Raw genomic sequence first — 25909 nt, forward strand, 5'->3', positions numbered from 1 at the left:
CAGGGGAAGGACTGTAGTCTCTGAGGAGTCCTATTCTAGAAGGACTGAGTTCTGGGGCACGTGACATGGTGCAGGGTGAAGAACATACCCAGTTCCAGCAGCCCAGGTGGGCATTTGCTGTCTCATCCATGGCCCATTTTTTTCAGAACTGGGGCTTCATGTCAGAGTCCTAGAAGCAACGAGGGTATCTCAATGCTGAGCGACAGAAAATTAAAGTTGAGTGACAGAAAATTAAAGTTGAGCGACAGAAATTTCTCTAGCTAAAGTCAGGCATACTGGACACTCTTTTTCTAGGATTAACTCCCTACCTCACCCGGTCAGTACACTCTTCTTACAGTGACCTTCCTATACCCCAACCCGCGGGCATGGCCACTACAGACTCGTCAGCTGTTTTGTACAACATAACCCTTCTCCATGTCCCAGCTGATTGGCCCAAGGGTGACTTGTGACCCAAGATAGGCCAACCAGGGCCCTTTCCAGAGATGTTTAGATTTGGGGCCCAAGTCTTTGAGACCACTTTTCCCTGGTGGCCGTGGCAGACCCTGTCGGTACCCGACACATATGCCCTCATCATTGCCGGCCACCTCAACGCGGGACATCCATTGGTTCTGACTTGATATGACAAATTCTCTGCACTACCTACTCACCAATAGGATCTCCAGATAGTTAATGTGCCATTGATACTCTGACGTTCCTGCTTCTTTTCCACTTACATTTTGCCCTGTTAAAAGAACGATTGAGTCATTTTCTTCGCTGGGTTTCACGCGGCTTCCTTCAGAGCAGTCAGAAGGCTCCCACTTCACTGCGAAGCAAAAAGATTCCTTTCAGTGCCGCAGCGCCCTTCCCAGCCTCCGGGATCTTTTCTGCTGTCCAGAGCTTCTGAGTGGCCCTTTTTATACCAGACAACTGAGCCAAACCCTGCTAATTTCAGTAAAAACCCCCTCAAGCTAGCAGTTAGGTGAACTTAGAGTAAGCTGTCTTTTTAAAGAAACAGATCGATTCTGATGTAAAACCGTATTTAGCTATTTTTTTGCTGTGCACTTACTTCATCTAGTAGTTTGTAAACTTTTGGAGGAGAAGAAACGGGTGTTAAATATCTTTGTATCTCTTGGCTCAGAACCTCACACTTAGTAAACACTTAACAGTACTAGTTGGCTACATAAATGAAGCATTCAGTCACGTTCCCCGTGTTAGATATAAAATCAATGATCTAAGCATCATGAATTCAATAGATAATCCCACTAGGATACATTTAAGGTGCACTGGTATATATCAGGGTGGTTTTATAATGGACCCCAATATGAAGAAAATTCAGCAAAACTAATTGGCACTTTTCTTTTGTATATAATACACCCAACTGCTAAAAGCCCAGTTTTCAAATATGTGTCTTGTATAGGGAAAATCTGCCTTTTCCGCCGAAAAGTATTTAAGCCTTTGAGGGAATAGGGAAGTCTCTCTAGCTATCTGCCCAAGGGAGTGGAGGGGACACTTTGAACAGTCAGGAGGTGTTTGTTTGTTCATTCTGGCCTGGGCCAGAGCTCAGTTAGAAAGCAGGGGTCATGGCACCCCTGAAACATGCAGAGAGGGACCCATAGGGAGTGGGTACAGAGAGATTCTCCTAGGGGGCAGATCCGATAGCATGTGAGTGGGGACAGAGCAACCCCGTGAGCCATGGAGAGAAGCAACAGCTCAAGGGGCAGTGTGGGCCCCAGAAGCCTGGGACAGAGGGCTCTGCAGCCTCCCCACTTCTTGCTGCATGCGGACCCCCACCCACGGCAAGCCAGCCCTCCCACATGAAGTCCTCACGTGGCCTCAGACTTCCCGTGCGGTGAGGGAGGGCAGCCCACTCTCCGAGCAATGCAGGGATGGGGCACAGAAATTCCTACCCCGTGTGAGCCGAAAGAGACGTTAGAGGGCCCAGGACAGAGAAAAACTGTGTAGGGCTCTACCATCTCGACTCTACTTCAGCCTGCTGGGGCCCTGGGTGACATGGGGACACTCAGAGAGATGAACAAGCAGAAGCATAGAGGTTGGGAGAAACCTGCTCCCGCTGCCTCTCTGGGCCTCAAGGCTTCCCAACTAAAACCCACATGGAGTAGGGCCCGCGGCTGGAGACATCCATGGTTCTGGCCTGCCCCGTGCCCACTCCTCCCTGATAACAGTACCTGGTGTTCCTCTGGGACCCACCCTTCCCCTACTCTCAGTCCTTGCGACCTCATACTCCTGCTGTAGAAGGGGCACACACACCCCATCCTGGCCAGTGCATTCCACCTCCTCGGCCACAGAACTGATTTAAGGGGAGGACGTGTGACCCAAGCCCAACCGGTCAGCCTAGGGGAGATGGCCGGAGTAGAGGAAAGAGGCCATGGGGTTTTCCCACGGGGTTAGCTCAGAGATTCGGGGTGGAGGTCCTTGTGGGGGAGCTGGAGGAGGTCAAGAGAAACACAGAGGAGGTCAAGAGAAATGGCACAACCTCCATTCAATCCATTACAGGAGCCAAAAAATCCCCTATTCTGAAGCCAGGTTGATTTGGGTTTTTTAACATGTGCAACTAATTGAGCCCTCCAGATGAACACAACTGCTAAGGGTCCCCGCAACTAGAAAAGGGAACAAAAGGGAGGAACAAGCTCTGTGCTGCTGAGTCACATTACCATGGAGCTAACTTTGAAGGGCTCCACGACCAGGACTTTTCCTTTTTCTCCTTGGAGAGGGAGCGTTTGCCGCTCAGGCAACGCTCCCTGGAGCGGCTGCTGCAGATGCCAAGGCGGAGAGCGCTCAGCTTCCCTCTCCACGTGCCGCCCCCTGCGTCACTGTCTGACAGCGAGTGGTGGGTTCGCTGTGAGCGCACTTAAATACTTTCAGAGCCATTTTTAGACTTTTTATTCTATAGACCAGAAAATTGCTGAAATTAGGAGACATTTGAAGTGGTTTTCCTCAAGCCCGGAAAAGATTTTTTGCTGTTGCTATTTTAAAAGCCCAGCAGCAAGTTGTTTTGGCTTATGTCTTGTTATGTAATAAACACGATGTTAGGCTTTGGAAGCCCTGAACGCTGGTTGGAAGGATGAAAACAGTGGCCCCACAATAATGGGTGCCCTGGAGATGCTTTGTAGAGGGCAGGGAGGAGATAACATAGTTTTCTGTGAATGTTCAAATAACAACGTGTGTGGAGCAGATCTGAATGACTATGTAAATTCCCAAAGGAAACAGTAGGGGAAAAAAAGAAAAAGAAGGAAAAAGGAGGTTATGTCTTAATGCGAGGGAAAAATATAATCAGCAGCCAAATAAAAGCTGTTTTTAATGAGACAAAGGGACCCAGGAGATGTGGACTGATCTGTTGCAGAAAGAAGATCATAGTAGCTTTCTATGCTGTGTAACGAATTACCATAAACTTAGCCGCTTAAAACAACACAAGTTTATGATCACCTCTAGGAGCTCAGAGCAGTCCCCGGTGACAGCCAGCAGGAGAGTGGAGTGGCCGTGCAGGCGTGCTGTGGCTGGGTTCTGCCTCGGGGCCTGAGAGGCTGACATCAAGGTGTCAGATGGGCTGCGGTCTCCTCTGAGGTGCAGGATCCTCTTCCAAGCTTACATGATTATCAGCAGAATGTAGTTGCTTGTGGTTGTCAATCTGGGGTTCCCGCTTTCCGGCTGGCTGTCACGGGGGATGTGGCCTCTCACATTTCCTCGCTGTGTGGCTTTCTTACCACATATCTGTTAGCTCCTTCAAGGCCCCAGGAAAATCCCTCCCATGCTTCCAATCTCTCTGACCTCTAGATTCTCTTTTAAAGAGCTCTCCTGGTTAGGTCAGGCCCTCAGGAGACGGGATTACCAGGGTGTGAACACCAGGGGGCAGGCATCTTGGGAGCCATCTTAGAATTCTCTTACACTGATCAAACATTTGTACAAAAGCAGGGACCCAAATTGTGTAATTTAAACACATTACACTATGGACCAAATGTTTGTGTCCCCCTCTCCTCTGGCCCAATTCAAATGTTGAAGCCCTAACTCCCAATGGGGTGATATTTGGAGGTAGGGCCTTTGGGAAGTAATTAGGTTTAGATGAGGTCGTGAGGGTGGGGCCCCCACAGTGGAATTAGTGGCCTTATAAGAAGTAGAAGAGAGACCAGACTCTCTGTCAGGGGAGGACACAGTGAGAAGGTGGCCATCTGCAAGCCAGGAAGAGAGTCCTCACCAGGAACAAATCTGCCAGCACCTTGATCTTGGACTCTCCAGCCCCAGAACTATGAGAGAGAAATATCCTCTCTGGACTGCACTTGACCCCAGAGCCAGGACTGGGCTGAGGTCAGTGAGGCACCTAGAGCACAAAATTTAAGAGGGAGCTCATTTGCACAACCCTGCGAGAGAGAGTGCCACCTGACACCTCATCCTGGTCTCATCCTGGCCCTGGTCCTTCCAGACACAGAGAAAACAAAGATTTTTTTTTTTTTTAAGTCACTTTCTTCCTCAAGGCACACACAGTTTAAGAGGTCAAAAACAGAGTATACCACTGGAACCCCAATCGCTGACTGCACAAGAGCACAAAATTTCGCCTAAGATGCACAGTTGAGTATAACTGAAAAGGTTAAGTGAACCCTTCTGACTCTTGATGATTCAAAGGTCTAGAGTCACTTATAACACTATTCAAATAAAATTTGATATTAATATAAACTTGATAGGACATGTCATGGAATCATAACTCTAATGAAACCTTCACCTGTTGCTCCATCGAAACGTTTGTACAGTTTTCTCATAGTCCATGAGGAAGCCCACATTTCCCAAGCATATCTTTATGCCACAAAGTAAGATATGCCTCTTCATCCTTCACTGACATTTTCTCTCTCTCTCTCTATTTGCCATTTTAATACCAGCTGGGGCACCTGTTAAAAGAATTTCATAAATTTCTTTTTTCCTTGACTTCCGTTTAAAATACAGAGCTGAGCCACTCTCCAAACCTGACTCCCTCCCCCATGGTTGTCCAGAATTTCTCTTCGCTGGCTAACAGCTCTGTTCTGAGTGTCCTTGGGGTCTCATTGATCCTCTGGCACAAAGGCCGGCTGAACCCTGAGACTTCAGCCCAAAAGCAGAGCCTGGAAAACAAGACCACTACTAAGGCCTCTTACCCCAATCTTTTGGGCTCCTATTGGCGAAAACTCCTCCACTCACTGTTCTTAGCCCACCCTGCTGAGTGGGAAAATGAGCCACATATGAACACAGTCTTGGGGCTGGCAGCCTGGCTATACCCTTATTCGGATTAAACTCCCTTAAGTAACTGAGAACAGACCTGCCTGAGTTAGGGCTCCTAGGGTGTTTCTCTGTGCAGAGTGCTTAACCAGGAGGAACGTCAAACAGAGTACTGAGCTGATGGCAAATACGTGTGACCAATTCCCCAGCCTCAGACACACAAGAGACTTGATGGGTTGGACCCTGGGGCCCTGCATGTTGCCACAGCCTAGATCTGCATCTTCTAGAATTCTTTGCACAACAGCAGACCTATTGTGAAGGCTTTCCTTACACCCACCCCATGCCCTGAGCAAGTAAGATGTTTACTCCCAGTACTAGGAGGGGGAGGGTGCGGGCAGAAATGGAAGGAATGCTAACCATAACTAACCTAAGTCAGATTTCCAGCCTGCTCCACTAGCAAAGCTCTGCTTTCACCCTACAGGGACAAAGTAAACAAAAAGCTGAACATTTGTATCTTGCTCTGAAGGTTAAAGTTCTGATTCAAAGTGTAGTCATTCCCCTTCTGTGCCTGGTGGCCCTTTGTTTCACTATGAAGCTATTATTCATTCATCCCTTTGCATAGGTAGTTATTTGGTATACAGAAGAAGAACTTGAGACTGAGCCTCTACGGGCTGTCAAAACTTAAGGAAGCTAATAATTAATTTCTCCCAACCTCAGTTTCCTCATCTGAAAAAGTAGGGTAATTATACTTGGCTTTCATGGTTGATTTTATGTGCAAGCGTGTGTGTGTGTGTGTGTGTGTGTGTGTGAATTATAAATTCTTGGAAACTACCACCTCCTTAAAAAAAGGTTACAACTGCTATTACTTCTGTCTATGCCTCTGTGTATATATTACTGATCTGTCTCTTCTGCTACACTGTGTGTTTGAGAGCAAGAATTATGTCTGTATTGCTAACAGCAATTATAGTGCCTGACAAAGAGGAGGTGCTCGATTAATGAGAAAGTTGAGCATCTGGACTTGAGCCAGGGGCAGCAGCCACCAGGAAATAAGAGTCTACATGCAATTACCTGCTCTACTTCCTGAATCAGTGATTCTCAAATTCTTTGTATTCAGGACACATCTGAAGGGACTGGCACATTCAGGCAAGAGTGAATTGGCAATAATTGCAACTTTATCCTTACTACTGAAGAACAATGTCTCACAATGTCTACAAAAGCAACCACTACAGTCCCATCATTTATTGGGACGCCCCTCAGCCCTGTGGCTTGCTGGGTAGAATGCTTACTGCCCTGATTCCCCCAGTACCATATATGAGAAGAATTCTTACCTGTCTAATTAACCACCATATTTCTTGGTCACTAGCTTAACAACACACCTCTTACCTTCTCACAGCACTACAGTTTGTAGCCATGGTCCATGGTGTGTTGGCCTGCAGTTCAGGTCTCAGGTAGGCACTTCAACTTTGCCGTTGGAATTCTAGGATTTAGCTTCCGTAGTTTCTATTTGTCAACAATCCTGAAGGTCCTTGACATGTAGTCATTTGTAATTTCATTGAGATGTCATTTTTTAAAATTAGTTTATAACTAATACATACATGCTCATCTGATAGAGAAATAAATGGAGGATACCTGTAGATGTCTTCCTTTATTTATAGCAGTCAGGGTAGGCCACATGATACTACAGTAACAAACATCCCCAAATCTCAGTGGCTTTATAACGACAAATGTTCATGTCTTGTTCACACTACAAGTTGGGCATGAATCTGCTATAGCTCTGCTTCTTACCATCTTCACTCTAGAACTCAAACTGGTGGAAGAACCCAAACTCTATCTGGAACATTGCCAATCTCATGGGAGAAGGCAAAAGACAAGGCAAACGATGCTCTGACTTCTAACACTTTGCGCAGAAGAGACCAATATCACTTATTGGCCAAAGCAAGTCATTGCAGAGAGGGACACTGTGCAGCAAGAACCTGGAATGCTTGGTGAATGAGAATACCATCTCCCACCACCTCCTCCCACAACTACTTCTCTCCCAGAGGTAAGTGCTGTCAACAGTTCAGGGTGCGTCCTTTCATTTGCCTTTCCTAAGTATTTACCTACATATATACACAGGCACACACATATATATGGAATATTGCACATATTTTTCTGCATGTTGTTCTGTTCACTTAACATGCCTTGGAGACCTTTCCACGCAGGGATATGTAAGTCTAACCTACTCTTTTGAACAACTCCATGGTATTTCACACCATAATATATTTAAATTCTTGGTGTACATTTTGGATCTTTTCAATATTTTTTGGTATTATAGATAATGCCATGATATTTATTCATATTCATGCACATGTCTTCATGCACATGTGTATTTCTGAATGATAGGTTTCTAGAAATAAGTTGTTAAAGTAGTACATTACAATTGTGCATTACAATTTTTAAGAGTTACTGCTAATTTGTGTTGAAAAATGCCTTCCTCAATGCACACAGCCATGAGCAGTGCAAAAGTGCCTGATTTCCCAAATTCTCAACAACTCTTAATATTATCTAACTTTTCCCTTTTCTATGAATCTGATAAATTGTAAAAAGGGATTTCATTGTTTTAAGGTATTTAGTGCATTTCCTTGCTTACAGTTGAGTATTGCTCTTATATGTTGGCTAATCTCATAATTTTTTCTTTTGTGAATTGTCTGTTTCCACTCTTCACCCATTTTCTAGTGATTGTTTTATCCTGTTCTGTGTTTTGTCTTTTTTTTTCAGATTTGAATGAACTATTTTATATATTTTCTCAATACTAATCCTTAGTCTGTATTACCATTTGTGAATACGAACATCTCTTGATTCTATGAGGAACCCATTCCTAAACACCAGACACTTAGTGAAAATACTTAAGTAGGGGCCCATTTTCTACCAATATAACACTGCCAACCAATTCCCTAAAACACAGGAAAATGTCAATATATGTAATGAGTTATTTAGTTCATAAGATGCATAAAACTTTGTTCCCTGAGCACCAAACGGTTAATGTGACTTTTAACAGGCATGTGCATGTGTGCAGGCATCAACAGCCCAACTCACATCTCTTTGTTGACACTTGGCACTTTTTAAAACATCTGCATGTGATTCTGACATTCTTCCAATTACAATTGGAAAGTAACTGGAAAATTCCTACCCTCTCCCCCACACATACTACTTTGTTTAAAATGTCATAATGAATTTGGAGGATGTACAAATAAAATTTTCTATATAAACCTTGGCCCCCAAAAAAATGTTGTATAGGAGAGATAGGAACATTCTACAAAGGCTGGGTGTTAGAGGTAAGAGGAGTTCTACTGTGCAAAGATTACCTGGGGAGGCAGCTTGTGGGTTTACCTCTATTTGCTTCTGGTCTGGCCATTTTGTTTTTAATTTTGTTTGTAGTATCTTTTTGGATGCAAACTTTGGTATTTCATGTAATCGAATCTGTTAGTTATTTTGTTTAAGGTTTCTGGATTTGGAGTCTTGCTTTAGGAGACTGTCCTCATCTCAGGATTATTTTTAAAAATCCTCCTACACACGTACATATATTTTAAAGTTGTTTAGCTCTTAAACCATAAGGAATTAATTGTTAGATAAGGTGTGAGGTGGGGTGGCAGAGTCTACCTTTTCTCTGTCCAAAAACAAGTAGCATATCAACCCAACATCATTTATTGAGTATTTCATCCTTTCTCTAACTGGTTTGAAATATACCATGTCTTAATCCATTTTGTGCTGCTATAACAGAACACCTGAGACTGGGTAATCTATAAAGAACAGAAATTTATTGGCTCATGGTTCTAGGAGCTGGGAAGTCTAAGATCAAGGCGTCAGCATCTGGTGAGGGCCTTCTTGCTGCATCAGCACATGGCAGAAGGGCAAAAGTGCAAGAGAGGGAAGCCACTCCCACTAGCCCCCTTTTTAATGGCATTAATCCATTCATGAGGGTGGAGCCTCATGACCCAAACACCTCCCATCAGGCCCCACCTCCCAACACTGTTGCATTGGGGATTAAGTTGCCAACACATGAATTCTGGGAGACGATTCAAATCACAACATACTGTAAATTAAATTCTCAAGTTTTTAAGAAAATATATTCGATTATATTAATATTAAGGAATTAAATTGTCTGGTGGAGCTAGTGTACAGAAATGCAGATCTTAGCAAGTATGAGATTAATTATCAGCATCCAGGTATCAACATCGGCCTTCTCTGCTCATTGTAAGTATTCTCATAAAGGTAAAAACTTTTCGTGTGCAACAAACTATTCTGATAACAAGATAACTGCTAATGGTACGTGCCAAGGGATGTAAGAACGTGAAATACCATTCCAAATAACTGGAGCCCTGTAGTAACCAAATTATTAAAGATTTGAAGGGGTCATTTTAATTTTTCAGTTATCCTTAATATGGTTTACTTAGGGCCTTTGTAACTTTGATGATGTTTAAGAATTCTGGTTCTCAGTAGTTCTGGGGTGAGTCCCCAGAAGTGTTCAGGTTCTACTATGTCCTGAGCTTTCTGGGTCCCAGAGATTTCCCTGCAGCCAATACCACCTTGGCCCCACATGTTCTGTGACGGGGAAGGCTGCCCTCTCTACCTCCATTGCCTTCTCTTGCCCTCAGTCACTCCTCATCCCACGGCAAGCTGACCGCTCCCTCCCCACATCTCAGAAATGCCTCATATGCAAAAATCTAGTCGGAGAAGTTTGAAGTTGTTGGGCTGGGGCTGGAGGGTTGGAGAAGTGCTCAAATGGTGGCTGACATAATATACGGCCACCACCTTTGAGCCCACCATCTCCTCTGCACACACACATGCACACACAGACACAGACACAGACACACACACACACACACACACACACGCGCGCTGGCACCTTTGTGTCTCAAGACAAATAGCTTCATCACCACCATGAAAGAAGGCCAGATGGCAGCATAAAATGAGGAGCAGCCTTGGCTGAGCAGACAGCACTGAACGCCATGTGTGTAACGTGGAGAGTGGCATGGCCAGGAAAGGGCCTTGGTGGCTGCCAGTCTGGGCTGGGGATCTCCTGGCCATAGGCCACCCTCCAGCCATCAGTAGGTATTCTCAGTGTTTTAGAGGACTTTCCCCTCTGGCGGGCTCCACCTCTGTGCCCTGGCCAGGGCTTCTCAAACTCCTCCTACTCAGCCACCCCTAGCACCCAGAAACCTCAACACCTAACGCTGGAGAGAACTCGAGGCACAGCCAGGCCCACCCCAGGCACATGTGATCTTTCTCTGCTGTCTCCAGCTTTATCTTCAAAACATGCGAAGTTTGTGCTTTACATCATGTCTCCATGCTTGTTTTGATGTAAAAAATGTGTTTTCAGTTTCATGCCTAACTCTCCCTCCCCCTCTTTGTGAGGTCTCAATATAAAATCCAACACTGCACCACGCTTCGTGGCGCTCGTTACAACTGTAATTGATCCGCGTTGGCCCAGTTATGTATTTGCTGTCTTTCCCACTACAGTGGAAGCTCCAGGAAGTCAGCAGCCATGCCAGTCTGGGTCCCTCCGGCATTCTCAGCACCTTGCCCGTGCCTGTCCCCAGCAGTGGCTTTTACCTTCATGGTTAGAGCTCTCTTATAAGAAGGCTGACATGGAAATTTCAGTCCTCACGCAGGTCATGTGACTGCACCTCCTCTCACGAGCAGAAAGGCCTGGGCCCATGGCCTCACAAAGGGGTTATTGTTCATGAAGGGTCCAGGTGAGAGATGCAATCCATCATTGCTCCAGGTTCAGCCCTATCACCACTCCTGGCACCCTCCCAGTGACAGGGAGACAGTGACATCACCTCTGACTGTATACAAAGGATACCCTATTCTTTAACCCTCTCTAAGGAGACTTACTCTTTTAGTTTATTTTTGCAGTGTTAGGTGCATAATGTCATAACTCAGCGTTTCCCAGATTCAGTGCAAGGGCATAGGTGACTTGGTAGGTATTTGATTTATAGAAGTTTTCTCAAGTCAGAGACGAAATTGAAGCATGTTTTGCTGAGGGTAGGAAAACAACTCAATTTGGAAGAAAAGCTGAATTCTCAGGTAAGTAATTGTAAGTTAGATCGAGCTCCCTCACCTTTATGTTTGGTTTTCTTACCTCCTACACAGATTTTCAGTGAGAACTCTCATTCGTATCATTTTTAATATCCACAGAGCACTACTCAGAAGATTTATTGGTTAAAAAAATGCCAGTTCCTCAAAACAGCAAAGTCCTGTTTCCAAGTTTCATGTAAATAATTGTGCTTAAACAAACTACAGTCAGAGCATTTGAGAACAATGTTTAAGGAAAGAAGTAAGAAATCTGAAGTGTGGAATAGTTATTATCATAATTGCTTGCGTTTATTGCGTGTTTATTACATGTCAGGTATTTGGCTGAGTTCTTTGCATGAATTAGCTCATTTAATCCTTACAGCAAACATAATGAGATGGGGAAAATATTATTCCCATTTCATAAATGAGGAAACTGACACTTGCTCAAGAACATATGCCTGGTGGAGAGTGTAGTCAGAGCTCTGATGCTGATTTACATCATTCTGTAGTTCAGGCTCTTACAAATCGCTACTAAGCAATGGATATTTGTATTTGAGAAAGAAATAGACTTTCATCACTCCAAACGCAAGTGCCATTAAATTGGATTGCTCAATTCAGGGCCTAACAGACTTGTTTTAATCAACAAACTCATAAAGATTGTTTGTAAATGGCTCATTTGTTGACTCTTTTTTTTAGGTGATTTAAAAACGTGGGGTTCTCTTAAACATATTAAGTGTTTCTCCTCCTATCCAACCCAATTAGAATCGGCTATGGTCAATGCTTGTGTCCCCTGCAAAGTCGTATGTTGAAATCCTAATCCCCAAGGGGAGGGTATTAGGAGGCCGGGCTTTGGGAGGCAATTAAGTAGTGGGGGCAGAGCCCTCGGGGTGGGATTAGTGCCCTCACAAGACTGCAGTTTCCTTACCCCTTCTGCCACGCGAAGGCACCGCGAGGGGACAGCTGTCTATGCACCAGGAAGAGGGCCCTCACCAGACACTGAATGTGCGGGCACCTTGGTCTTGAACTTCCCAGTTTCCGCAACTGTGAGAAATAAATTTCTGATGTTTATGAGCCACCCAATCTATGGTATGTTGTTGCAGCAGATGGACTAAGAATCCAAGACATAAAATTTTCATATGTGAGTTTGGCCCATTTCTAAATTTTGGCAAGACCTGAATGTCTGTTTGACCAGGCATCACACAAACAGTTCTGACTAGCAGTGCTCTTTTGGACGGTGTGCTGACATTCCCAGTCCTGTTCTAGTTTTTTCTCTGATAGCAGCAGCTCCGGAGTTTCTTTCAGTCACTTGAATGGGTGGGAGTTTTGTGGTTGTTTCATGCCGCATTTGTGGAGTTCTTGCTGAGGGCCTGTCTCAGAACAGGTACTCACTCAGTGCAATCCTTGCCCTGCCGCCCAGCCTGGTCCACAGTTATCTCCATTTTGAAAAGCATTTTAATTCCCTTCAGTTCAGCGTAAGAGGAATGGGTTGTGCACTGTTCAATTGGACTATCTAGTCCATGTCCTACTCCAAGTCGGGTGGGACTATATACAGATATTATTAATAGCTGATGTTAATTGGCGGCTTCTAGTCAGGCACTGTCCTGGGTGTTCTGCATGAATTATCTTACTTCATTCTCACAGTTGCTCTTTTAGTCCCGTTTTTCAGAGGAGGAAACTGAGGCTCAGAGTGGTTCCCCCAGTCCCACAGCTAGCAGACTGAGATCTGGGGTGATGGCAGACCTGACTGACGTCACGGTTTGAGCTTTTTATGCCTATTCCTTAGTGCCCTTCCAGTGAGTGCCAGGAAGTCTGGAGATAAGGGCTGGAGTAGTTCAGGAAGTTTCCGTGGAGGAAGTGGAAGTTGAGTTGGACATTGAGGATTGTATTGGAAAGACGAGGATTGCACTGGGTGGGGCTGGGACAGAAAAACAAGCAGCGTGGGCTCCCTTGCTTTTGTTGTCTCCATAAAGCAGCAAAAAGGGGGAATTAGGCCATTTTGTGGTTGGTGTTGCCAATTAATTTTAAATTCAGCACCTGCCTTGCCGTTGAGCTTAATCTTATTATAGCAGATCTCTTCACATTTCTTTTGTTTGTGCAGATTTTACCAGCAGGGGTTTTAAGTCAATCAAAGAGAGTCTGCGCTGAAAGAAATTATTTTTGTGTGCATTAAAATAATTGGCCTAATTCTCTGAACTAACAAGTAAAACCTACCTAATTCCTATCTTAAAGGTAAAGAGTAATGCAGTATGGGAAGAAAAGCATTCACCTAACTACCTCTCTTTTATTTCTAGGACATGGTATAGTGTTCAGGAAAATGAATTTATACTGTTTGGAGGAGCAGCTGAGATCAGCATATCCAGCTTGAACTTAGCATAGAGATGGTGTCCTTGACTCATGGCTTAACGCACGTAAGTGTGCAAAGTATTTTAATAATGCAGAGGTAACAGTCTGAGAAACAAATTTGAATGTCATTATTCCACACATGACATCAGGATATGCCACTATCTTTTTTTATTCCTCTTGTACTGTCTCACTATGAAAGTACCTCTTATAAAATATTATTTCTGAAATATCTGGACTTTGTTTCTAAGTCATTTAGTTTTCCCCAGGTTGTTGAATCTGTGCCCTTGTCTTTAAGTCATTTACCTTTTTCATGGTTTCAATCCTCTTGTCTTTTTTTTTTTTTTTTGCAGAAAGTAATTTTTCCAAAGCAATATTTCAATCCACGAAAGGGGAAAATGAGTTCACTTTTCTTTAGCATCTTCAAAAGAACTTTTTCTATTTCAGAGAAAGCTGAAATCAAGTGACTTTCTCCTCTGTACAACTGGGCAACCCAGTCTCTCTGTCCCTTTACAGAAATAGGCATCACTGGTGGGGGTCATGCAGATTGGGTGGGACCAGGCCAACCTTCAGCGCCAGCAGATGGCCCTGATTGGTCCAGGCCACGTTGGGTAGTCCCACCTTCATGGTCACAGGGTTTGGTTCAGCACAAAGCTTTGAGCTGCTGTTGGTTGCTCATGGGAAACGTACCTCCCTGTCACATGGGAATGGTGGAGTGCGTGCGCCTGACTGCAGCCAGGCCTCCTGCAATCGCCAGGACATTAGCCCTAGGAGCAAACATTTGTACAAAAGGGAAGAAAGGTGGAAAGAAATTGAGTCCTCCCATCACTGTAGCAATCAATGTAGTTAGTCCACTGTACCTCTGGACTCCCAGGTAGGCAATAAATCCCATCTTGTTCATGAGTTTCAGTTGGGCGGTTCTGTTATTTCCAGCCCAAAGCATTTTATCTGATATACCCAACTCCTGGGCAGCTGAGCTCACCACACAATACCACTCCTCACAATATTTCCCCCAGCCATCTGTGGTCTATCTAACCACAGAGTGGTAGGTAATTCCATTGCCTCTATTGACGGTATATTAGCTACGGCCCATGAGGCTGCTGCCACAGCAGAAACTTACTTTTAACTCACCCCTTAGGCTGAAGCAAGTGATCCCGGTTAGCAGATGGCTCTCTGCCATGTGGTTCTGCTGGTTTTCCAGACACTCAGGCTTTTTCCACTCTTTGGCTCGCTCATCCCCTGGGGCCTTGTTACCACCCTCATTAAACTGCAGACAGGGAAGGAAGAGGAAGGGACAGCCCTGATTCTTAAAATCTTTGGCCCAGAAATGGTACAAACCATAACCCCTCTCCCTTGGCTAAAACTCAGTCACATGGCTACATCTAACTGCAAAGGAGCCCAGGAAGAAAAAGTGGATTTTTGGTAACTGTTACTCGTTCACAGTCTCGGCTACAGGTAGGATGCTTTAGAAGATTATTAAATTACATGGGAAAATACTAACAGAGCAGTGAGCATGTAGTATCCACCCAAGCTTTCTGAAGGCCCAAATCTATGAGTACATGAGCTCTACCTCTTTCTGTTTCGGCCCTGGGGCAAGCCCTTGTTCTCTTCTGCTCCAGCCTCGTTCACCTTCTGGCACATTCCCGATGTTCCCAGCAAGCAAATACACTCCACCATGCACTGGTGAGCGATAAAGATTTTACTGAAGCTCTGGTGTGATTACAGAAATGTAATCAAATGCTTCCGCAGACATCTGTTCTTTCCTCCAAAGCTATCTTCCTTGGCCAGCAGCCTCCCCTCACCTGTTACTCTTCTCGGGCTGAGCACTTCCCTTCCAACATCAACAGCCCTAAAAGTCTCATCACCAGAGCAGTTTGTGCTTGTACACTTTGTTTTATGCCTGCTCAGCAAAACAAAAGCCTGGTAGTAAACCAAAAACCAATGATATATTTTCCCTGCAGCATAGCCCTCAGGGAACTTAGCAAATAATTCACTGTACAAAAAAGTTCCCTTCTAGGGGCAGGATTGGGTGAGAACTTGTTACTAAGAAAATTAATTTTTACCATAAAAATTGATTTACCTGGGAAAAAAGACCGGAAGGATAGCCCAAAATGTTAACAGTATTTATCTCTAGGTAATTGAATTAATGGGGTTTTTTCCTCTGGTATGTTCCTATACTTTCCTTTAATTTTTATTTCTGTATTTTCCAAATGTTCTATAATATATGATATATTTCTTTAATAATCTAAAAAAAAAGTAAAGAAATTTATCTTTTGCTTAACATCACTAATCACTAGGGAAATGCATATCAAAACCACAATGAGATATCACTTCACACACATTAGGATTATTCAAAAAAAAAAGAAGAAGAAGAAGAAGGAAAACAAACTGGTAAGTGTTGGTGAGGACCTGAAGAAATTAGAACACTTGTGCATTGCTGGTGGTATTGTAAAATAGTATAGCTGCTGTGGCAAATGGTATGGCAATTCCTCAAAAAATTAACCATAGAATTACTATATGATCCAGCAATTCCACTTCTGGGTATATACCCAAAAGAATTGAAAGCATGAATTTGAACAGATATTTGTATATCCATAGCAGCATTATTTACAATAGCCAAAAGGTAGAAGCAATCCAGTATCTGTTGCCAGATGAATAGATAAACAAAATGAAGTATACACATACAGGAAGGAAATTATATCACATGCTACAACATGGATTAACCTTGAGGACATTATGCTAGGTGAAATAAGCCAGTCACAAAAGGACAAATATTATATGATTCAAATTATATGAGATACTTTAAGTTGTCAAATTCATAGAAACAGGAAGTAGAATGGTGGTTGCTAGGAACTGGGTGGGAGGGGTGGGAATGGGAAGTTAGTGTTTAATGGATACAGAGTTTTGGTTGAGAAAGACCAAGAAAGTTCTGGAGATGGATGGTGGTGATGGTTGCACAGAACTTAATGCCACAGAACTATACACTTAAAAATTGTTAAAATGGTAAATTTTATGTTATGTATATTTTACCCCAATTTTTTTTTTTAAAAGAAATTTATCTCTCAATAGGCAATTTTACCAGAGTTTTTGACTTGGTTGGCTTGTGATCTCTTGAAAACCAGATATTTCCCTAGTTTGGGCTTTGCACCCACACAGTATTTATTTTAAATGAATTTGTAAATGACATAAGGAAAAATAATGATTACATCTGTATTTACACAAGTCTCAGGGAATTAATAAAATGTGGGTCTTTTTCTCTGATTTGCTATCTAATAAGTGAGAAAGGTAAGCAATTAAACTATAATCTACAGTGAAATAAAATAGTGGGCCAAGGGTTGAGCTGCAAGCGATGAAGTCTGCCTGGGGTTTCGGGGAAAATTCCCAGAGAAGAGATATTTAAACTGGACCTTAAAGAACATTTAGGAGTTTATGCTGGAGAAGAGGGGTGAATGTAGGGGCACATTAGGAAATGAGATAAAGAGAGATGGAGGGACAGCTCTGGGGCATCTGGAAGTCCATCGAGCCACGTGTCCCCACCCCTGAGACAGCTGACCAGGCACCGGAAATAATGAGACTGTGAGCATGGTGGGCTGCACGCTGGCCTTGACATGGCAGTGTTATCTCTACCAGGGAGATGACCTAAGGAGGGGGCTGAACTCAGAAAGCAAAGTCAAAGCCAGCCGTGAATCAGGGCCGGAGTTGAGACCTTGGCTGTCTTCGCGGTGTGATTCTAGAGAAATATGGAGCACGCTGGGGCTTCCTGTGCAAGCAGGAAAATGGCCCCTGTGTGTTGGTGCCTGATCCTGTGCAGCTGTTGATTTTGCAGTCTGACAATGAAAAGAATGGAAGCTTTTTATTATTATTATTATTATAAAATCCAAAAGCTTGTGTAACGTTTCTTGTCAGTATCTTGGACTTAGCCAATCTGCAACACATGTCTTCCTCTAATAACCCACGTGTGTGTGGACTTATCGCTAGGTGGTGGCATTCAAATGGTGCACAGCTGTACAACCATTGCCTTGGCCCAGGTAGAGAGAACAGAGCATGCTTTGTGACTGGAGATCCGAGGGTGCTGTGTCAGTCATTCTGCATCGTGATCAGCTTGAGAGAAGGAGACAGAGGCCGTGTAGAATTACATGTCTTGGACCCAGCAGATCATCAAGGTCAACTCATTCTGCAGTTGGTGTGGGTCATTCTTGCCATGTGGCTGTTTCTGCTCTTTGAAGCCTCTGTCATGGGTTGGTCCCTGCCTCTGTTGGGTACCTCTGCTCCAGACAACCACAAAGATGGCCCTTTGAGACTCTTCTGCACATCCTTGGGCTCTCTAAGAGGATCCTAACCCTGCTTCCAAAGCCACAACAATATCTAGGATCCATGAGCATTCATAGCCTTCCCTCATCTGGCCGTGGCTGGGTCACAGAGTATAAGGGACAGGCCACATGAAGAATTCTGCAAACCCACCCCTTCTTGTTTTCCAAGTTCCCAGGATCCAGCCACCTCCTGGGGTCAGGCCCTGACAAGCTCTTACTCCTGAAGAACAAAAACTTCTACCCCTTTCCCTGCTTGGAAGCCGCCTTATTTCCCCAGGTGGGCCTGATTCACCAAGAGTTGGGAATTCCCTGCCTGAGGTCAAGGAACCCAGGTCTGGGAACACAAAGACCTGGCTGCCTTTCCTGGAAGGGAAAGGGGAAAATTATCTTTCCATTGTTTTTGCTGATAGGTCAGAGTAGCAAAAAAGATAAAGTATAATTAATTTCTCAATATCTCACCTTGTTGCACATTGATGGTCTCACTGGCTGATGCCTGGAGACAAGGTCCCTGGCCTCGTTTATCTGACACTGTGATGTCAGGTGGAGCCTTTCTGTCCGCTCATGAGTCCTCTTGGCTCCCTAGAATGTAACTCTGGGACACCTTGAGCTGGAACGTTTGATCGTTGCTTAATTTCCTTGAATTTACATCCAATTCTGCTCCTAATGGCAGCTCCCACCTCATCCCACCTGTTTCTTGCTCACTCCTTATTCTCCTGAGTCCCCAGGCACGAAGTCCCAAAGAGTCTGATCTACTTTTAGGGTAGCGTCACATTGATGTGGCAGGACCTAACCCTGCCATAGCAATGCCCGAGGGCCAGCCATCTGAGGTAGGAGCACTCCTTACTTTCATACGATTCTCAAACCAGTTTTGAACTAGGAATCCTGGCCTGTCAGACCCAGAGGAGCACTGCCATTTGTGAACAAGCCAGCTGTCCCCAGGCCCCCAGGTCAAGAAACCCCGGGATCTGATGGCCTGGCCTTGGCTACAGAGACAAGGCTCCTTTTTCCCTGCGCTTTGGAAGGATGAAGTGGCCACCAGAGGCAGTTTTCTCTGTTCACTAAAGGGAGGTCTTATTGGTTGCCTTTTTCCAACATCTTTAAGGAGGCTTCCAGAATCCTGCCAGATTCTGTATATTCTATTTTCCATCTTGACAGTATTCCTAGTGAAGCTGAAGCCAACCTTCTCTCTGATGTTGTCCACACTCGGGGACTAGGCCCTGGCCCATGTTCTCAATATTATAAGATTTTCTAACACTGGGGCTTCTCTTGGGGCTTCCTTGTGCAGCCTCTCCGTACAGTCTCTGAGGCTGAGCTCTGGTCTCAGCCTGACGTCTGGGGTGGATATCAGTGGTTTTAAGGATTCTTCTGCAAGTCAGCTCCTGCTCTTTCTGCCCCGCTTTCCCTGGCCTGTAAGCCATGTCCTGTAACCTCCTCCTGGGCGTGGCCCTGACAGGGTGGGAGGGCATTTCGCCATGCCTGCTGCAGCCTATGCGCAGGAACAGATATAGCATCTGATGCTCTGATTTATGTTTTCCAGATTTATCGCATCACTCGCATACCCAGGCCAGTTGATATTTTAGGCACGTGAATCAGAGTGTCTGGCATGGCTTCCTCTACAGCAGAGCTCCGGCTGCAGGCATAATGAAGTTGGGAGGGGGAGAGTTCAACTTATCAGAGAGGAAATTTGTGTCAGTAACAAGTCTGCCTGGCAACAGCACTAAAAAAGAGAGATACCAGGCCCCATCGTCACAGCCAAAATCTTCACACTGGTACAGCAGCATCACCCTGCGCAATTTTCCTCCTTGGGTGGCTGACGACGATCCTTTAAAAATAAGAAAAGAAAAGAAGCATTTTGTGCATGCATTCTCCAAGGGATATCCCCTAACCTGCCCCCAAACAGGGAGACTATGATGAGCTGAAATGTCACCAGGCTGTGGCTACCCACGGATGTGTTATGAATGAATAATAAGAAATAAGATTCTGCAATGGAACGAAAGGCACAAAAAGGACCTGCCGGGGCAGAGCTATAATATTTGACCCTCTGCCACTCACAGTAGGATTCCACTTAGGGAATGGGGCTCAAGACCAGGAGACAGAGAGATAGCCCTTTATTTTTTCCTAGTCTCTTAAGGATGCTCTGCTAAAATATAGAGTTTCCTATCTCTCAGGAAATCTATTCACAATTAAAGAAAAAAGTAGAACTGATCTGGACATCCAAATACTTGGGGCTACCTCAAGAGCAGTTGCTGTCTCTTCTTTACGTCTGGATCTCAATGCCCAGGGCTGTGACAGGCGCAAAGTAGACGCTTAATGCAGGTGTGTTGAACTGACCTGGCCATGGCTCTATTTGTACTTTAAATGCCCTTGAAAGTGTCTTTTCCCCCCTCCAGGCATCCTTCTACCATCTGGAGAATGAACCAGTGATGTCTTAGAGGCCTTCCCACGTCTGACATTCTGGGATTCCAAGGTCAAGACTAGTTTTACAATCCTAAGAAAGCAGAGAATTAAACAAAGTTCCTGTAAATGTTTATATCTCACATGCCTGATCCTCAGGCTCGGCTCTATTATCACAGTGTGTGCACGCCAGTCTTTAGGCTTAAACGCTTCCGTGAATATATCAGTCCGTGGTATCTGGGATACATTTACATTTTTAGCATCGGTGTAATTCTATTTGGTTTTATGCCACAGGAAGTTCAAGCCTGATTCAATTAAGGAGTTTTATAAAATGAGTTTTTAAAAAGGAAAGACAATGCATTGCACATGTTATACCATTGTACTTTGCGTTGTTATCCAATCAGGCGTGGTGAGGGTGGCTCGTGCTTTGGTCCAAGAATCTGTTAGCAATCCGTGAAGTTGAATATTTTACCGTCTTATTTGGAAGAATGGAATTTAAGAGCTGGAAGGGACCTTCGAAGTAGGCAGGCATCTCCTGCTAAAACAGAGAAACTTTTTGCACATTTTTGCATACCTCTTGCCTCCTAATGTAGTTTTCATATCATGGGCCCGAAAAATCAGACAGAAAAATCCCAGGTTGCTAAACCTGGAGATGAAGGTGGTTAGTAGCATAAGACAGAGTTGTGTCCGGTCTGAGAGTGCCTCTTCTTCCATCGGAAACATCCAGAGCAGGATTTAAATGCCTGTCTGAGGATGGGCAGAGACAACAGTGCAGAGCTGTGTGGAAGAAGGCATCCTCCCCGGGTAACACCTGCAACTGGCTTTTATCATAAAGTGCGCACAGAAGAGGAGCGAGCCACCCTCCTCGGAAGCAAAGCTGAAGACAACTCAGGACTTAAGGGGGGAGCTTAGAGCCAGTGCAGACAGAGAGACGAAGGAGTCTCAGCAACTGGAAAAAACTCTGGTCTGAGCAGGGAGATGTGCTAGCAGTAGAACCCAGAAGAGAACCTCAAACAAAGAAGGATTTAGAAGCAAAGATCCTGGGATGACCCAAATGGGAATGAAGAAGACAGCACTGAGGTGGGAAATCCCAGGGACATTTACTTTACCTAAGGCGTGCAAAGGCAGCAGAGTTGGAGGGAGACCCCAAATCTTAACCAGTGGAAGTCAGAGCTGTGATGGAGAAGGAGTACCCAAAGTCAAACCCGAGGAAGAGGGGAAGTTGCATACTGGGTGATGGAGAAGAAGTCGAAAGCTGGGAGAATTGAGAATAGGGAAGAGTCAAGACAGAAGATTCAGAACAAAGATAGTGAGTCCTAAATTTCTAGAGTTCTTCTTTTATAATACTTGAACATACTCGGTTATGGTGAGCAGCTAAGGGAACTATATAGCAGTTTGGACAAAGACAATGCAAAAGAGAATCCAAAAAACAACCAGAACAGAATTATTTCCTTTAGACAATACCCTTGGATAATAGAAGTGAATACCAGAACCACAATCTACCTCCACTGTGCTTTTGGCTGTAAGTAACAGAAGACCCAGCAGAAAGGAGTTGGAACCATAGGAGTTTGAATATATTATCCATACATGAGAGGAATATTTATGGTCTCATAAAACAAGAAGTCAGGTGAGAGAGGATAATGCCAGGATTTTAATCAGGGGCCCAGTGCCAAAAACGAGGACCCAGATTCTAACCTTTTTTCCATTCTTAAACTGATGTCCGCTTCAGATGGCTCTCCTCATGGCGTCTGCAGTTTTAGGTATCAATGTAGACAATAGTATTAAAAACAGGAACAAGAGAAAACTCCTCACTTGTGCAACTCCTTCCAAGGAATCCCCTCCCAGGGGTACCTCCCACAACTTTTCCTCCCATCTTTTCAGCCAGAATTGCCTTACACTCCCCTGCCCAAAGCAGTCTCCTAGCAAGGGAAGTGGGGTAGACAGACTGACGGACACTGAGAAAGACGCTCTCTGGGGGGCCTTCCCCTGGGCACTGGGCAGTTACTTAATTTCTCAAGGCCCATTTCCACCACACTTCCTTCGGCCTGGGACTCGTTGGAGGGAGGTGATGCTGCAAGGGATACCATGGCGGAAAACGAGGCATTCTGTGAGTCCATGGAAACCGGTGCTGGCCTAGGGGCTGGGACCCTCTGCTCTCCATCACTGTCCCCCACCCTGGCCAAGCCCAGAAGGAAGCCAGAGGAAAAGGGAGGGTGGAGATGGGGCGGGGCGGTGTGGGCACAAGAGAATGACTGGAAGAGTGGTGTGTGTGTCTTGTGTATACTAGACGCGTTAATGTAAACTGATATTATTTTTGTTGTTTTTATTTACAGAATCCTGAAGTCAAGTTATGGAAGAAAGAGAAGCCAAACTTTCCAGAGAGAAGCAACAAGCTTGGCCCACTAGACTGTGTGTTGGGGGCCGGGCCCCAGGTCTTGCTGCTCCTCTGCTCCCTCACCGTCCTGCCTGTGTGAATGCACTGTGGACCCTCCCAGACGGTCTCTCCACACCTGAGTTCTTGGGTCTCACCAAACCGACCTGCAGCCAGACACGTGGGGAACACGTCTGATGGAAGGTGCGGTAACAACGTAGAAGCCATCTGTGTCCTGCTGGGATGACAGCACAGAGCGTGGATCTTGAGTTGTTTTGCTGAAGTGATGGTGATCCCGGCTGACCAGTCAATACAGCCACACTCTCTTCCCTGCCCTCGTCAATGACCGACAAGTGACAGCTTCTGCAGTCCATGTAAGTTTCTCCTAGCTCAGAGCTGAGTCAGCATGCAAGGAGAGTGAGCGAATTACAGATAGGATCCAGGCTCAGGGCACACCCTTCTCCCGTCTCCCATCTGCACTCCTGCCTCCCCCGCTCCATTCCCCCGCTGCCTCAGATACTGGCCCTGCTCACCTTCTCCTCACCCCAGAGCCATGAACTCTGAGGCCCTCACCTGTGGATTCAGGGAGATGGAACCAGCACATAGGAGCAGATATTCCAGCCCCCGAGGGGGGAGCACATTTGCCCACCCCCAGAAGAAAACCAGCTTAGTTTCTAAAGCAGATCAGTGTGCCTCACTCCTAATTTACCTGGAGCCAGTAACTGCGTGTGGCCTCCTGTTCTGATTAAGACACTGGGTGTTGGTTTCTGGTTGTTTATTCCACAAATGACCCTCTTCTGGCAGCTTGACTTATGGTAGGTATGGATACTGACTGCTCTGTTCCAAGGGAACTGATGTTTATAAATTGCCTCACCTCCTCACCCCTTACTCAACTGTTGAATGAACCAGAGAGAAAGTATTTTTAACTGGATTCCTGTTTTGATAAGATTTCACACGTTCCCTTTAAACACATAAAGGATTTCCTCTCCTCCTGCTTTCCCGACCTGTAGTGAAAAAAAGAAATAAAAGCAAGTCATTTTGGAGAAGGAGAACAAAGGGAGACTGTTCTCTCAACAATAAGAAATGTCTCAGCAACTACAAGTTAATTTAGACATGTACAGGTAATTCCAAAGAGAGGAAGATTTAGTACAAATTATGTTTCTTCTAAAAGCAGCAATTGCCTTTATTTAAGGATATGTGGAAGAACTTTTTGTTATCTGTGCCTGGAGCTATTTGCTTCAATTATCTTAGTAGGTTTCAATTCTGCCTCCTCCTCCTCTCTTGAAAGAGAGAACATTGTTTATTAAAAAGGAAACCCAGTTCTTTTCTGATGTTTCAGGTGCCTGTAATGTCATCAAAGACAAGTGTCTATAAACAGCTCCTCTGTGAGAATGGGGATAGGATCCTTGCTCAGATAAGATTATTGGGTGCCAGCAATGCACCTGAAGAGGTACAAGCTTGAGCATCACCCCTTAGAGAAGTGGTTCTCAACCCAATTTGCACATTAAAATCACCTGGGGGAGAGTGTGTTTGTGTACATATGCACACACACTGATTCCCAGGGCCCCACCTTGAAGAATCTGATTCAATTGGCCTGAGGTAGGGCCCAGGCATTGGTAGGTTTCAAAAGCTCCCTGGTGACTTTATGTCCACCCAGGTTGAGAACCACTGCTTAGAGCTTCAAGAAGTTTTTCCATACCTGGTTTCATTGCCCTGGGAACTAGATAACTTTCTTCTGAAATTCAAAAAAAGATTCTTGAAGTTAGTTGGTCTGCAGCTGATGACACCCAGCTCCAAAGGAGAAAGGCGATGTAACACCCGAAGCCTATTCGAGCCAAAGTTCTTAGAAGCAAAGTTTTTCAATTGGAATATTGGGTGAACTGTGCTGAAGCTTCTTCACCTCCACACACATGCACACGTGAATGCTACGCACACACAGTGACATGATGTAGCTCAACACACAAATTCCAGATTCAGCCCACATTGCACAAAGTCCTGAAGTGGTTGATGTCTGTTTGTCAAAATGGTCTTACTGCCCTTACTGGGCTCCAGGTGGCCTCAACCTAGTGATGAGTTGTGTTCCATCTTAACTTGTTTGGAGTTCCAACACGTGTTCCCATAGAAATGGCGTGATCATAGTGATGAAGTTCCATAATACAACTGAAGGTTTGTACAGAGTACAGCAAATACTCTAGGATAATCGCTGTGGATTTAGAGCATTAACAACATAGGTCCTATGACACCCACGTGTTCTGTGACACAGGCAGAGCACCGAGGATCCTTAGGGCAATGAAACTCATCTATGTGATATGTAACGGTGGCATTATGCATTTGTCAAAACCCATAGGATATACAACACGAACAGTGCACCCTAAGGTAAACTATGGACTTCAGTTAAAATATATCCAAAAAATATTAGTAACCAGTGTATTTCTCTAAATACGATATAAGACAACAGTGGGCCAAACAAACTTATGTAAGGCCAGTAACCTCTTTGAGAGAGCTTTCACCTCCTGTGTCACCAAGACTCTGAAGTGAGTAGCAAACAGTAAAGCTGTGTTGAGATATGGTGGGGGGTGGTGGAGAGGTCAGTCAGTTACGTTCATCCTCAAATGACGTGCCTGCACATCAGGCAGCTCGGGAGGACTATCAATTATGTCATGTCATCAACCTCCTAGGCCACCCGTGAATGGTTAAAACTATGGGTGAGAACAGGCTGCTGCATCCGTGCTCCAGATTAAATGTAAGTGTGAAGATGAGCTATTGACAGTGGGAGATGGAGAACAAACTGTCCTCGAGACCAAGATGTGATTCAGTGAAGATTAGCAGATAGAAAAGGAAGCTGATTTGCCTAACAAAGAATGTCTTCAACATTTTAAAATAGAGAGATTTTTTTTTTTTAAATAAGGAAGCCATTCCAGGAAGATACAAATCAGTTCACTGCAATAAACTAAATGCTTTTCACCTATCGTGTCCAATAAATGTCTTGTGCACTGATCTGTCCTGTCGTGCGGCTGTGACAAAATCCTGGCCAGGCCAGCTGGGAGCTCCAGAGCAAAGAATGCCCATGAGAGGAGTCCCACATTAGCCAAGAACGGCCCAGGCCTAGTACCCCTGCTGTGCTCAGCCACTGGCTGGAGGTAGCCTGCAGATAGCACGGCCCCGGCGGGCTGCGGCAGATCTGCAGGTGGGACAACTGGACGGTGTCCATCAGCGTCTCTGCTTACAGCAGCTTTCTTGAAGGGAGGTCTCAGCAGCA

At 44.9% G+C, this 25909-nt stretch overlaps 1 protein-coding gene across 1 annotated transcript; it reads right to left on the reverse strand.

Annotated features, from left to right (window-relative positions):
* Positions 1-2538: 2538 nt before the first annotated feature.
* LOC138398594 (uncharacterized) lies at positions 2539-22366 on the reverse strand. Its single transcript, XM_069492912.1, is given in 8 exon segments — positions 2539-2930; positions 2933-3128; positions 3131-3182; positions 12161-12276; positions 14696-14842; positions 19437-19515; positions 19620-19707; positions 22285-22366. Coding segments are annotated over 8 exon segments (1152 nt in total).
* Between the last annotated feature and the right edge of the window lie 3543 nt (positions 22367-25909).

This window comes from Eulemur rufifrons, chromosome 2, assembly GCF_041146395.1.
Source record: "Eulemur rufifrons isolate Redbay chromosome 2, OSU_ERuf_1, whole genome shotgun sequence".
In the NCBI taxonomy this organism is placed as follows: domain Eukaryota; kingdom Metazoa; phylum Chordata; class Mammalia; order Primates; family Lemuridae; genus Eulemur; species Eulemur rufifrons.